The 13,992-nt window shown below is 42.4% G+C and overlaps 1 protein-coding gene across 1 annotated transcript in view; it reads left to right on the top strand.

The window, feature by feature from the left end:
* Window positions 1–13,992, top strand: part of LOC120028017 (extended synaptotagmin-2-A-like) — a 31,782-nt gene that overhangs the window by 17,041 nt on the left and 749 nt on the right. The window contains exons 8-20 of the mRNA XM_038973132.1: window positions 2,751–2,871; window positions 3,376–3,552; window positions 3,862–3,944; window positions 4,588–4,636; window positions 4,990–5,079; window positions 5,415–5,510; window positions 7,336–7,398; window positions 10,570–10,644; window positions 10,782–10,868; window positions 11,049–11,198; window positions 11,603–11,967; window positions 13,402–13,500; window positions 13,766–13,897. Coding sequence (XP_038829060.1) covers window positions 2,751–2,871; window positions 3,376–3,552; window positions 3,862–3,944; window positions 4,588–4,636; window positions 4,990–5,079; window positions 5,415–5,510; window positions 7,336–7,398; window positions 10,570–10,644; window positions 10,782–10,868; window positions 11,049–11,198; window positions 11,603–11,967; window positions 13,402–13,500; window positions 13,766–13,897 — 1,587 coding nt within the window. The remainder of the gene's footprint in view (window positions 1–2,750; window positions 2,872–3,375; window positions 3,553–3,861; window positions 3,945–4,587; window positions 4,637–4,989; window positions 5,080–5,414; window positions 5,511–7,335; window positions 7,399–10,569; window positions 10,645–10,781; window positions 10,869–11,048; window positions 11,199–11,602; window positions 11,968–13,401; window positions 13,501–13,765; window positions 13,898–13,992) is intronic.

Genomic DNA, 13,992 nt, shown 5'->3' with positions numbered 1-13,992 from the left:
CAGTGTGGTTGCAAACAAACACTGTATAAACTATCATTTTGATACCAGGGATGGTGAGTCCTTGCATCCATAGCGTATCTATGAATCGGATACATTTGGGCTTTGTTATTGTTTGAACTGCAGATTGCCACTTGAAACTAGAGTGACCATCGCCCTACAGCTGTTAAGACTGTCAGTCCATTATGCTCACCGCAACACATGACTGCCTGCGAGCTGTGAGACTAAAAAGGCTCCGAAAGCAAGAAGGTTTTTATGGTTGAACAAGCTGTCGTTTTCATCGCTGACTTTATAGAGATCTATGGTGTGTAAATTGGGCTGCTCCACCAACTCTCTATGGTTGCTAAAATACGCTATTCTGCACATCTCTCAACTCCGAAATGATGGTGTAACAGGCAGGGGACTTGGGGATTTCTTAGCAAATTGGATGGTCTGCTTATCGAGAGCAACTGTTATGCTTTAGTGTAGAATATAATAGACGTGACAGTAAAGAGGCATTGGCTAAGAAGTAAACACTTTTCTTGTGTTGTCTTTACGTTTTTCTGTTGTGTGGCGGTGCTACTACTTGCGTTGAATTGAATCCCACAAGAGCAAATTGGATTTGTAACCACTCACCAGCAAGACAGGTACAGCAACAACATGCATACATAAGAGTCACAGACAGAGAACTGATGGCTGGTGAAACAAGCACAACTCATCCATAAGCAAATGGATCCAATAGAATATGTTTCCCCCTGCTGGTAAAGGAGCCAAGCCATTTGAATTGCAGATAACCTTTGTCTTCTCTGCAGACGTCAGGCATCATTTCTGTTATTCACATTCACTGCTTAGTTTCTATATGGTTGTGAGTTGACAGTGGCTTTTGCTCATTTAACTCATGTAAATGCTAATGTGGCGGTGGAAAAAGTCCCTAATAAAGATTTCATGATACAGCCACACTCTCCTCCCCACACTCTATTTATTTAGACACGGGTGTTGACACATCCGCAGCTCAGTGACGGAAATCATCCCCCACATCGCTAGTTCTCTGTAGGGGTGTAATAGATCTGTGCAGTCAGCACACTGTGGGTCTGTTGGTGGAGGCTAGGGGATGGCGCTCGAGGTCACCAGGCTGCTCATGATTACGCACACCTGTCACCATCGTTACGCACACCAGCGCCTCATCAGACTCACCTGGGCTCCATCACCTGCCTGATTACCTTCCCTATATATGTCACTCCCTTTGGTTCTTTCCCCAGACGTTATTGTTTCTGTTTCAGTGTTTCATGTCTGTACGCTACTTGTGTTTCTTGTTTTGTTATTTATTATTGAAGTCACTCCCTGTACTTGCTTCCTGACTCCCAGCGTACACGTTACACACTGTAACAGAAAACTGTAAATTATATGGTAATTTGGGGTATTAGCTGTACATTATGTTGCATTATGGGAAAATGTTGTGGGTGGGAAAATAATTACTTTATTTTGAACTGTACTGTAATTCCACCCCACATAATACAGTACCGTACCGTAACTTTGGAGCGGCAAAAAAACGTTTGACCAATAGTGGGTGCATGGTATTGTTGTTTCTATCTCATTTAACATATTTTGAGGCATGCCTGTAAGATGCTATATTTGTTGTACCCGTGAGTGAGAACACTCTACCCACTAACTCCTATGTTGTTATAGTGCCCCATCAATTTGTATAGGGTACAGATTGAATTGGCAGTAAATATTAAATCTTAAACGTTTGAGCAATTTGCCATGTCCCTTTGGTCTGTTTTGCCCTGTAGTCGCTGCCAGTTTAGAAGCCTTCGTTAAGGCCTCTAGAAGTGCAAGTCATATAAAATACCAAGTATTAATTCATGTGTAAACACTTTACCTAGCAGCCAACTTGCTTGCACCAATCCTTTGTAATTACAGTAAAATACTGTGGAATACAAATCTCCCCTTAATTAATTCAGATTACGGTAGCATTTACTTTTTTACAGTATAATACAGTACATTTTACGGTATTGTACTGTGTGCCGTTACACAGTACTTTCTTTGATACCGTATTTATATTACGGTAGGTGTACTGGAATATTAAATACATGATTTTGCTTGCCACCGAGCTGCATGTAAGCGCCGGTCAGTGCGCATGTGTCAGCGCATGTGTGTGTACCTGTATGTGTTCCACGTGATTGATTCCACACTAAAGAGGAATCATGTCCTTTGTAATGCCCCTTAATCTGCTCACAAAGAAGTGCTTTAGCTCTCTGCTCAGCTGCAAAAGAAATGATAGGATAAAATGATGACTACGTTTCTTAGAGAAATAAGAGACAAAGAGTGAAGGAATGTACTGTATATGGGGGTATTTAAATTGGTTCTATGCCTTTTCAAATATATACTGTTGTTTAATTTCTACAGATTGCTTCAACCCTCTCATGCAGTTATTTCTGTGTACAGAATTAGGCCGAAGTGGATAGCTCAAAGGTTGAGCAGATACTAGACCACTTATGGCTATTAACTTCTCGTTAACCAGGCATTGTAATTCCCAGGCTGTAAGGTCTCCTTAATGTCACTGCTAAGTGTTGACTCCCTAGTGGATTACATTGATATTTTGAGGTTTGTGGTTTACTCCAGCAACATGCTTGAACCCCTTCCAATGTTCCTACCATCTTATAAAATGGAAAAAGACAAGTTCCTTTGTGCTTAACTGAGATTAGTTGAGAATACTTTCATCCCAAGGTTGTGCTGACTGACTGTGGGGGTTGTTGTGTTTCGTTTTTCCTCAGTGGCTTGTCTGACAGTCTTATTCAGGACGTGATCTACAGCTACCTGGTGTTACCCAACCGCATCACTATCCCACTGGTGGGGGATGCAGAACTTGCTCAGCTACGTTTCCCTATGCCAAAGGTTCCGCATCCTTTCACCTGTCTTATATCTAATCATACATCATCATATTTCACACACTAATTAAAGGATCACTTAACTAAAAAAAAAACACATCTTAGTATTTTGGCATGCACATTTTTGGGGAATATATAAACAATGGACTATTGAACAAAATACTAAAAAGTAGATTAATATCAAGATGAAACCATGTTTCAAGACATTGGTTGTGTAGATCCAGTTATATGCCTTCAACCCAAGTTAATGGAAAAGATAAGCATCGTCTAATTTCCTGGTTTTCCCGGTTTTATTCAGTGCGTATCTTTTCCATTAATTTGGGGTGGAGGCATATAGCTGAATCCACACAACCGATGTTGTGGTACGTGGATTCATCTTGACTACTTTCAAGTTTTAGACTACTTTAGAAGTTTGAAATCATCTGACAAACTTTGGTTTGAAAGTGCAATGTCCCTTGAAGGTTTTGCTGTGTCCTATTTTAAAGTGTCCCTGTGCTGTGTGTGTCACCAGGGAGTCCTGAGGATTCACTTCCTGGAGGCTCAGGACCTGGAAGGGAAGGATAAATTCCTGGGTGGCCTGATCAAGGGGAAGTCTGACCCCTACGGCGTCCTCCATATTGGAAACCAGCTCTTCCAGAGCAAGACCGTCAAAGAGAGCCTGCACCCCAAATGGAACGAAGTTTACGAGGTAAACGAAATCAACTGAAAATGAACTCTTCCAGTGGCACATATGGTTATATCATACAGTAACTTCCCCAGGGGCAGAAACGTCAATGAAACCTGCCCCTCTGTGCGAACTACCCCAGGGACGGCAACATAGGGTATATGTAGAACCAGATACAACTTACATACATATTTCCAACAGTCCAATATTTCCTCTTATTTTTGGCTCTCATGCAGTTTTACCCACCATGTCATGTTTTACAAGCTTTTGGCTATATTCAATGTGACCGACTATATCTGAGATTGGAGATGAATTGACATAAGTCCTTTCCAGGCACTGGTATATGAGCACTCAGGCCAACACCTGGAGATTGAGTTGTTTGATGAGGACCCAGACAAAGATGATTTCCTGGGGAGGTAAGCTCATGTCCTGTCCTTTTCTTATTACCTCATGGTCAAAAGGCTTATTTCTCTGCATTGTGAGTTATCGTACCCAATATCAAACAAATGATCTTATAATAGCCACAGCAGTCTGTTTAATTCTAGCCTGAAAATATGTCACAAACTTAGCTCTGGTCCAGAGCGTTACTTGCGGCTTGCTGATGCCTTAGCCTTCAGTGTCAGCAAGCCGCACGTAACGCCTTGGAGCAGAGCTATCGCAAACTTAGCATCCATCTTCTCACCACAAAACCTTACTCCTATATGTCGAAATGAAGGGTGACCCCTTGGAAGAGAGAAGAGACAAATTAAAGTATCTTTGATGTATTAAGTATCTGTGATCAGTCACATTAGGAGTTGGACTAAAGCCCTGGTTCTTGGGCCTCATCCCAAGGGGAGGCTGATTTTGTTTTGTCTTGCTCTAGTGCTGCTATAGCATAGCACCTAACAGGGTCCTGGCTGTGTCCCAAATGGCAACCTATTCCCCTATTGGCCCTGACTGGATCAGAGGGCCAACATGCTGTATCAGAGAATCAATTTCGCTTCTGTTGTGATGATTCAGGGTGTTTACTTAATACCCCCCTACTGATTTCTTATTCAATCTTTGTGTCTTCGATTGCAGCCTGATGATCGATATGAAAGAGCTTCACAAAGAGCAGAAGGTAGATGAGGTAAGTCTGATATATTTTTTGCATCTTCAAATAAATGTGGTTCAAATAAAAACATGAACTTGGCTTCAGTTCAGCACTTCGATAGAGATTTATTTGCCTTAGTATATTATCTGTCTGTGTTCATTTAAAGATGCTGTGATGTCATCCATGAGTACTGTACACTATGTGTGGGTGTCTTTTATTGTGTGATTCACTCACTACTTTACACTGTTGAGATGTGATATATGTCCCAAATTGCACCTTATTCCCATTATAGTGCGATACTTTCGATATGTGTCCTGGACAAAAGTAGTGCACTATAAAGGGAATAGGGTGCCATTTGGGATGCACACTTGAACAACCTGTCGTTCTAGTGGTTTGACCTGGAAGAAGTCTCCACGGGGAAACTACACATGAAACTGGAGTGGCTCTCTCTGCTCTCCGCCCCTGACAAGATGGACCAGGTGCGGTATCACAAAACCTTCTCTTTTCAAAGTTGGTACTTACTTACCTCCTCCCCAGATCGTCTGATAATTCAAGACCTTGTATAATTACATTTTACTAGGAGGCTAGCTTGGACACCTTGTCCGCGTGCCAAATGGCACCCTATTCCCTAACTCATGTAGTGAACTACTTTTGACCAGGGCCCATAATGGGACGCAGCCCTTGGCTTAGCCTCTCTTTCAGTCTTGTTACTGCCAGATGTGTGATAAGTAACACGTGAATTACAAGGCTGCTCACTTCTCCTAGTCCAGTTTGTCTCAGTAGTGACCTCCCCCTGTCTCTCCTGTCCAATCAGGTATTAAGGAGTGTGCGAGCTGACCGAAACCTGGCCAATGATGGACTCTCGTCTGCTCTGCTGGTGGTGTACTTGGACTCAGCCAAGAACCTGCCGGTGAGTAGAACTGGGTGACAGGAATTTACAGTTAAAGGTTGAAGGAGTGCTCTGGTGGTGGAGTGAGGCAGATTGCTAAATTATTGAATTGCTGAATGTGAGGCATCTTTAGACTGCTGCAGGTGAAAGCACATTACACAGCGGTTGATTTGACATATTATACATGATAACATTTACTTCAGAATTATATACATTTTTCCCCATACTATACAAAAATTAATTTTAATTTTTAACAAATGTAGACCTATAAAATGTTGTAAATAAGCATACAGAGAATAATGTAATATATTTCTACTTTCTGGACATATTCTAATCCACCCAAGGCAGCTATTGTGAATCATGCCAAATTGAACTTCAAAATAATGTTCAGAAATATTTCTAACCCAGCTTAACAAGACATTTTCAGTACACAGGTGTAGTTCAGCCAACATGCCGTAGTTTACTGTTCTCACCTCAACCCTGTCTGTCATGGTCTTCCACATGCATAACACACCTTGAACATGACATGAGCACCTCAATGGCTTAATTTGAGCGTCTGTTTGTTTGAACTCCAGTTTTTTTCTCCTTCTTCAACACACTCTTTCACCTTTTGAACGCTGACCTTAACCAACAGATATGGGTCAATATCAGTCCAAGACAGTCAACTCCTAAATCAGCCTGGCAGCGTCTTTAGCGTCTAAGCCATACTTTACCTTCTTCCCTCCCTGTTCTCTCCTATAAAGAGCGTCTTCACAGGGAGCTTTGGGTGCGGAAACTTAAAAGAGAGGAGAGCATCTGGCCTAGTCTTTTGTGAGAGCATTACCTCAATGTATAGAACCTTATTTGTGAGTCCTCCGGTACTCTGCATCATAGAGTTAGCATTAGCGGTGTGTGGTGGGGTTAAACAGTAGCACACTAGCTCTGGTACAGGGCGTCTTTCTGATGCGCGTTCACTATCACACAGTCGAACAACATCCTGGACCAGAACTAAGTAACAGACCTGCTGCAGTGAGTCGTCTTGTACCGTAAAGCATGTTGATTGACTCTGCTGCATGGTTGCAAATCCTAATAATATTATTATACAGTAATTTCCCATACCCAGTTGATCATGAATATTTATCATATTGACTAAATAATAATTCCAATAACTCAGGATAGAGGACAGTGCTTCATCTTTCGTCCAACACCAAGGTGCAGGCATGCAAAATATGGTTTACAAAGAACTATTGATTTCAAGGTGTCAGGGTATTTGATTGAGGGGACTATTTGTGGCGCATCACTTCAAGGATGCGTTGACGCCTGTCATTCTCGCTAGGTCTAAACAGAGGTGACAGGCAAAGATGATGTTGCTTTTAGTGTCTGTTCACTGGACCGTTATGTCTAAGTAAGGGAATATTGAAATACTGTCAGATCTCTTATTAGCTCGATCTAAACAACATCCCTCGTCACAAGTTCATACCAGCACCTCATCCTCCCAAAAATAAATGACGTTTTCATTCTCCTGTATTCAGCTTTTATTTTATACTGCCTTATATTCATTCATTATAACGTCCCCATTGTTACCTATTGTTCGTAGATAGACGTTATTTATATTTTGGACATTCCTCTCCCTTGATTTATTGGCTGTCTCCTTTCATTTGTTAATTTTCCATTCTTTCCATTTTCCATGGATTGTTGTTGTTTTCACGCCACTTAATACAACCGAATCTCGCTCTGGTCCAGGGCGTCGTTCGGCTGCGCTACCGTACGACGTCCTGGACCAAAGCTAAACCTTAACCATACTCAATCCCCCATCCCACTAACTCTGGGTCTGATTCTCTCCCCATCTCCCCCCTTTGTATAAAAGAGCAACCTGTTTAATTTCAACCATGACGTGTTGAAGCAAGCCTCTGTCTTTAAGTCCCTGAAGGTAAAGTAAGAAAGTGGGATGATGCACGCCATGCACAGATAGCACGCATAGACGGCTTATGTGTTCTGTCTGCCCTTCCTTACTTTGTGCCATCCAAATGTACTTTTATTATTATGGTAATTTATGGTGCTACTTATCTGTAAATGCATTGTTTATTATTTGTGAGTCATTGTTTGTTCATTGTGAGTCATTGTTTGTTCTTGCTTGGAGATGGATGATCACTCTATGTCTAAGATCTTTTATTGCCACAAGCATCACTTTATAGCTTTTCATTTACTACACACAATAAGAACTGGATTTTCACATACCCGGACGTGTTGCACACCTGCTCTGTAGTTGTACAAAACAGGGGGCCGTATGTTTCAAGCATCTCAGGATCAAGTCCACCCTGTCAAGTGATCTTATTCACTGTGATCAAAAAGGAAAAATCCTAAATCAGAACTTCTCTGAGATGCTTGATATATGGCCCCAGATGTTTAAAGACATGCACTATAACGTTTAACATCAAAGCTCAAAACATGTTAATTTGGTGGATGAGGAAAGGGGGAGAGGTAGAACTAGAGGGAGAAGAGAAATCCAAAATTCACTCACTTGGTTCCCATATTTCAATGTGTGTGCAATGAAATGGAACCCTCTACACATTTTAATGTAGAGCTAGGTCTAATTCAATAATTCGTCCTGAATGTAAATCTGCATTTTACCGTTCCTTTTCTGCCATGTGATAGTTTGAGGTTGTGTGTCTCTCTCAGGCTGTTTTATAATCCTATATTTTATATCAGGCTAGAGAAATCTCCAGGAGGTAGGTAATGTCTCCCAAATGGCACCCTATTCCCTATACAATGCATTGGGAAATTATTCAGACCCCTTGACTTTTTTACGTTACTTACTTATTCTGAAATGTATTACATTCTTTTTTTCCTCTCATCAATCTACACACAATACCCCATAATGACAAAGCAAAAACAGGTTTTCAGAAATGTTCGCAAATTTATAAAATAAAATAACTGAAATATCACATTTACATAAGTATTCAGACCCTTTACTCAGTACTTTGTTGAAGCACCTTGGGCAGCGATTACAGCCTTGAGTCTTCTTGGGTATGACGTTACAAGCTTGGCACACCTGTATTTGGGGAGTTTCTCCCATTCTTCTCCGCAGATCATAAGCTCTGTCAGGTTGGATGGGGAGTGTTGCTGCACAGCCATTTTCAGGTCTCTCCAGAGATGTTCAATCGGGTTCAAGTCCAGGCTCTGTTTAGGCCACTCAAGGACATTCAGAGACTTGTCCCGAACCCACTCCTGCATTGTCTTGGCTGTATGCTTAGGATTATTGTCCTGTTTTAAGGTGAACCTTTGCCCCAGTCTGAGGCCCTGAGCGCTCTGGAGCAGGTTTTCATCAAGGATCTCTCTGAACTTTGCTCCCTTCATCTTTCCCTCGATCCTGACTAGTCTCCCAGTCCCTGCCGCTGAATAACATCCCCACAGCATGATGCTGCCACCCACCATGCTTCACCGTAGGGATGGTGCCTGGTTTCCTCCAGACGTGACGCTTGGCATTCAGGCCAAAGAGTTCAATCTTGGTTTCATCAGACCAGAGCATCTTGTTTGTCATGGTCTGAGTCTTTTAGGTGCCTTTTGGCAAACTCCAAGCGGGCTGTCATGTGCCTTTAACTGAGGAGTGGCTTCCGTCTGGCCACTACCATAAAGGCCTGATTAGTTGCGTGCTGCAGAGATGTTTGTCCTTCTGGAAGGTTCTCCGATCTTCACAGAGGAACTCTGGAGCTCTATCAGATTGACCATCGGGTTCTTGGTCACCTCTCTGACCAAGGCCCTTCTCCCCCAATTGCTCAGTTTGGCCGGGCAGCCAGCTCTAGGAAGAGTCTTGGTGGTTCCAAACTTCTTCCATTTAAGAATGATGGAGGCCACTGTGTTCTTGGGGACCTTCAATGTTACAGAAATGTTTTGGTACCCTTCCCCAGATCTGGGCCTCGGAGCGCTACGGACAATTCCTTCAACCTTATGGCTTGGTTTTTGCTCTGACATGCGCTGTCAACTGTTGGACCTTATACAGTGGGGAGAACAAGTATTTGATACACTGCCGATTTGCCGATAGGTTTTCCTACTTACAAAGCATGTAGAGGTCTGTAATTTTTATCATGGGTACACTTCAACTGTGAGAGACGGAATCCAGAAAATCCCATTGTATGATTTTTAAGTAATTCATTTGCATTTTATTGCATGACATAAGTATTTGATCACCTACCAACCAGTAAGAATGCTTTTATTTTACTTAAAACTTGCAAAAAATTCTAAAAACCTGTTTTTGGTTTGTCGTTATGGGTTATTAGTGTAGATTGATGAGAGGAAAAAAATGAAATTAATTTCATAATAAGTAAGTAACGTCACAAAATGTGAAAAAAGTCAAGGGGTCTGAATAATTTCCCAATGCATTCTATAGGGAATAGGGTGCCATTTGGGAGACATCTAATGTATGAGTCTAAAGTTACCAGACTAAAGTGCATCCCTACCTCCTGGAGATCGCTTTAGTTTGAGGCTGTTTTATAATCCTATCACATGGCAGAATAGTTTTTTTGTCAGAGGACAAAAGGAATGGTTAAAATGTAATACATTTTTGAATAAGGCTGTAACGTAACAAAATGTGGAAAAAGGGAAGGGGTCTGAATACTTTCCGAGTGCATTACTTTTGAGCAGAGCCTACAGTATAGGCCCTCGTAAAAAGTAGTGCACTACGCAGGGAATATGGTGCCATTTGGAACATAGACATTGTTATATGTACATGGTATCTTTTATAAACCGGTTGCCAACGGTGAGAGTTCTTGGGTTTCAAAACTGAGAATGAGCTTGAAATTAGATTGAAGAATGTGGTCTAACTAAGACCAAGGTTGACTGTTTCCTAGCTACTGTGCATTGTCCAAAAAGCCCTCTATGCCAGTGTGCTAAATAAGGAATAGAAAACAATTTGAGATGCAACCTAATTTATATTCTCTTTTATCTGAGGACAGACATTCTGAACCATTTCTAAACTGATTTCAGTTTGTTTCTACTGTATAATATGTGTGTTACTACAATAAGCTGAAGAATAGGAGTGTTTTCAGTGTGGGTTTTTGTCTTAGTAACAGTCAGCCACTCTTTTCCTGGTCATCTCTCACAGTCCGGCAAGAAAACGAGCAGTGAACCAAGTCCTTGCGTTCATTTCACAGTTGGGAACAAATCATTTGAGAGTAAGGTAAGAAACTACAGTGGGCATGGTTTCTGTAGATAATTGTAAAGTATAATTGTAAACATCATATTCCACTCCTGTTCTTATGTCGATTCTATTATTTTCTATTACAGCATATTCTATTCTATATGTGTTTTCTTTAGATCCGCCATAAGACCAATGAGCCCATGTGGGAGGAAGCTTTCTCCTTCCTCGTCCATAACCCCAGGAGGCAGGAGCTGGAAGTGGAGGTACTGCACACTTTACATACATTTTTCATCATACCACAACTGGTAGGTGATCTATTTGTTTACATGTACTAGATGTTTTTTATGTTTTTGCTTGGGTCAAACATTGAGTTTACAGTAAGTGTATGTGAATTATAGAATATCTGATGTTAACCCTTTGTTGGCTTGCCTGTCGATGTCCAGGTGAAGGACGACAAGCACAAGTGCACCCTGGGTAATCTTACAGTCCCTTTGAGTGGTCTATTGGTGGAAGAGGACATGATGTTCACTCAGCAATTTTCCCTGAGGAACTCTGGACCCAGCTCCACACTCAAACTGAAGTTGGCACTCAGGGTAAGGATAGACAGTGCCCCAAATGGCACCATATTCCCTATGTAATGCACCACTGTACTTTTGACCAGGGCCCATAGGGCTGTACATTGTAGGGAATAGGGTGCCATTTGTGATGCAACCATATTAGACCTGCTGTCCATTTTCTTATGTTACTGATTGAAGTGTGTAAAGAAAACATCCTATCACAATGTAGGCCCCGTGTAGCTCAGTTGGTAGAGCATGGCGCTTGCAACGCCAGGGTTGTGGGTTCGATTCCCACGGGGGGCCAGTACAAAAAAAAAAAAAAAAAAAAAAGTATGAATGTATGTACTTGTAAGTCGCTCTGGATAAGAGCGTCTGCTAAATGACTTAAATGTAAATGTAATGTACAGTATAGCACTGTGCTCTGCTCTTCTGTGTCTCAGGTTCTGTTTCTGGAGAAGCAGACGAGTGCGTCGGACCAGCCCTCTGTCCAAGTGAGGAAAGCCAGCGTGGTCAACCCCACCGTCCCCTCCCAGAGACTCTCCACATCGGAGTCACCTCTTCCCCCAGACACCAACCCCCCAACACCACCAATGGAGGCCGCCACCTACACCCTCAACCGCAGAGAGGAGCAGAGGGAGGAGTCGTACGGCGACAGCCCCATCAGGAGCACCTCCAACCTGAACACCACCATATCCAGCTCCCAGAAACACCTGCCCCACAAGGACTCCATGGCCAGCCTGGCTTCGGACATCTCCCTGCCCTTCGCCACCCTAGAGCTGCAGCAGAGGCTCAGGCAGCTGCAGAAGTAAATTACACACACGCACACAATCACTATCATGAGGTAAGGTAAATGTACAGTGGCTTGCAAAAGTATTCATCCCCCTTGGCGTTTTTCCTATTTTGTTGCATTATAACCTGTAATTTAAATTGATTTATAGTCGAAATTGGTGAAATGAAATGAAAAAAATAACTTGTAATTGCCGGAAAAGTGTGTGCATATGTATTCATCCCTTTGCTATGAAGCCCCTAAATAAGATCTGGTGCAACCAATTACCATCAGTCACATAATTAGTTAAATAAAGTACACCTGTGTGCAATGTAAGTGTCACGTGATCTGTCACATGATCTCAGTATATATACACCTGTTCTGAAAGGCCCCAGAGTCTGCAACACCACTAAGCAAGGCTCTCCAAACAGGTCAGGGACAAAGTTGTGGAGAAGTACAGATCAAGGTTGGGTTATAAAAAAAATATCCGAAACTTTGAACATCCCACAGAGCACCATTAAATCCATTCTTAAAAAATTGAAAGAATATGGCACCACAACAAACCTGCCAAGAGAGGGCCGCCCACCAACACTCACAGACCAGGCAAGGAGGGCATTAATCATAGAGGCAACAAAGAGACCAAAGATAACCCTGAAGGAGCACAGCGGAGATTGGATTGGAGTATCTGTCCACTTTAAGTCGTACACTCCACAGAGCTGGGCTTTATGGAAGAGTGGCCAGAAAAAAAGCCATTGCTTAAAGAAAAAAATAAGCAAACACGTTTGGTGTTCGCCAAAAAGCATGTGGGAGACTCCCCAAACATGGAACAAGGTACTCTGGTCAGATGAGACTACAATGGAGCTTTTTGGCAATCAAGGAAAATGCTATGTCTGGCGCAAACCCAACACCTCTCATCACCCCGAGAACACCATCCCCACAATGAAGCATGGTGGTGGCAGCAGCATGCTGTGGGGATGTTTTCCATCGGCAGGGACGCTAAATAGAGGGACATTTTTGAAGGAAACCTGTTTCAGTCTTTGAAACAGGTTTCCAGCAGGACAATAATCGAGCAGGACAATGACCCTAAGTATACTGCTAAAGCAACACTCGAGTGGTTGAAGGGGAAACATTTAAATCTTTTGGAATGGCCTAGTCAAACGCCAGACCTCAATCCAATTGAGAATCTGTGGTATGACTTAAAGATTGCTGTACACCAGTGGACTTTGGGGAGGTGAATTATTATGCACGCTCAGGTTTTCGTTTTTTTGTCTTATTTCTTGTTTGTTTCACAAGAGAAAATGTTTTGCATCTTCAAAGTGGTAAGCATGTTGTGTAAATCAAATGATGCAAACCTCCCCCAAAAAATCTATTTTAATTCCAGGTTATAAGGCAACAAAATAGGAAAAATGCCAAGGGGGTGAATACTTTCGCAAGCCACTGTAATCATAAATCTGTGCTGTGTTGTGTTTTCAGTGGGTCTGCCCCTAGTCCATACCCCATGGGGGAGATTCAACTGACTGTCCGCCACAGCTCCCAGAGGAACAAGCTCATCGTGGTGGTGCATGCCTGTCGGTCAGTCAGTGGCCTCACATAACACACTAGACCAGCCGCATACAGTATAGGCCAGTTTCCTGGACACAGATTAAGCCTAGTCCTGGACTAAAAAACATGCTCATTGGAGATTCTCCATCGAAAGAGCCTTAGTCCAAGACTAAGCTTAATGTGTGTCCAGGAAACCGCCCGTCCGTGTTCATCTTAATTACCACAAGTTCAGGATTTACAGGATTTACTTTAATTTCAATGTGCCTGACGGACCCCATGTACATTTTGCCCTCAGAAACCTCATTGCGTTCGCTAAGGATGGATCAGATCCTTTCATTCGGATTTATCTGCTCCCTGACAAGAGCCGGACAGGCCGTAGGAAGACCAGCACCATAAAGAAAACCCTGAACCCTGTGTATGATCAAACGTGAGTTCTGACTGACTGTCACTGTAGGCCACAACCATAGAATTACATATAGCACTTATAAGTAATAGTAGTACATTGGTTCTCTATGGCCACCA

The sequence above is a fragment of the Salvelinus namaycush genome, chromosome 33 (genome assembly GCF_016432855.1).
Source record: "Salvelinus namaycush isolate Seneca chromosome 33, SaNama_1.0, whole genome shotgun sequence".
Classification (NCBI taxonomy): domain Eukaryota; kingdom Metazoa; phylum Chordata; class Actinopteri; order Salmoniformes; family Salmonidae; genus Salvelinus; species Salvelinus namaycush.
The sequence above is the reverse complement of the archived record's forward strand: the minus strand, read 5'-3'. Positions and strand labels throughout refer to the sequence as shown.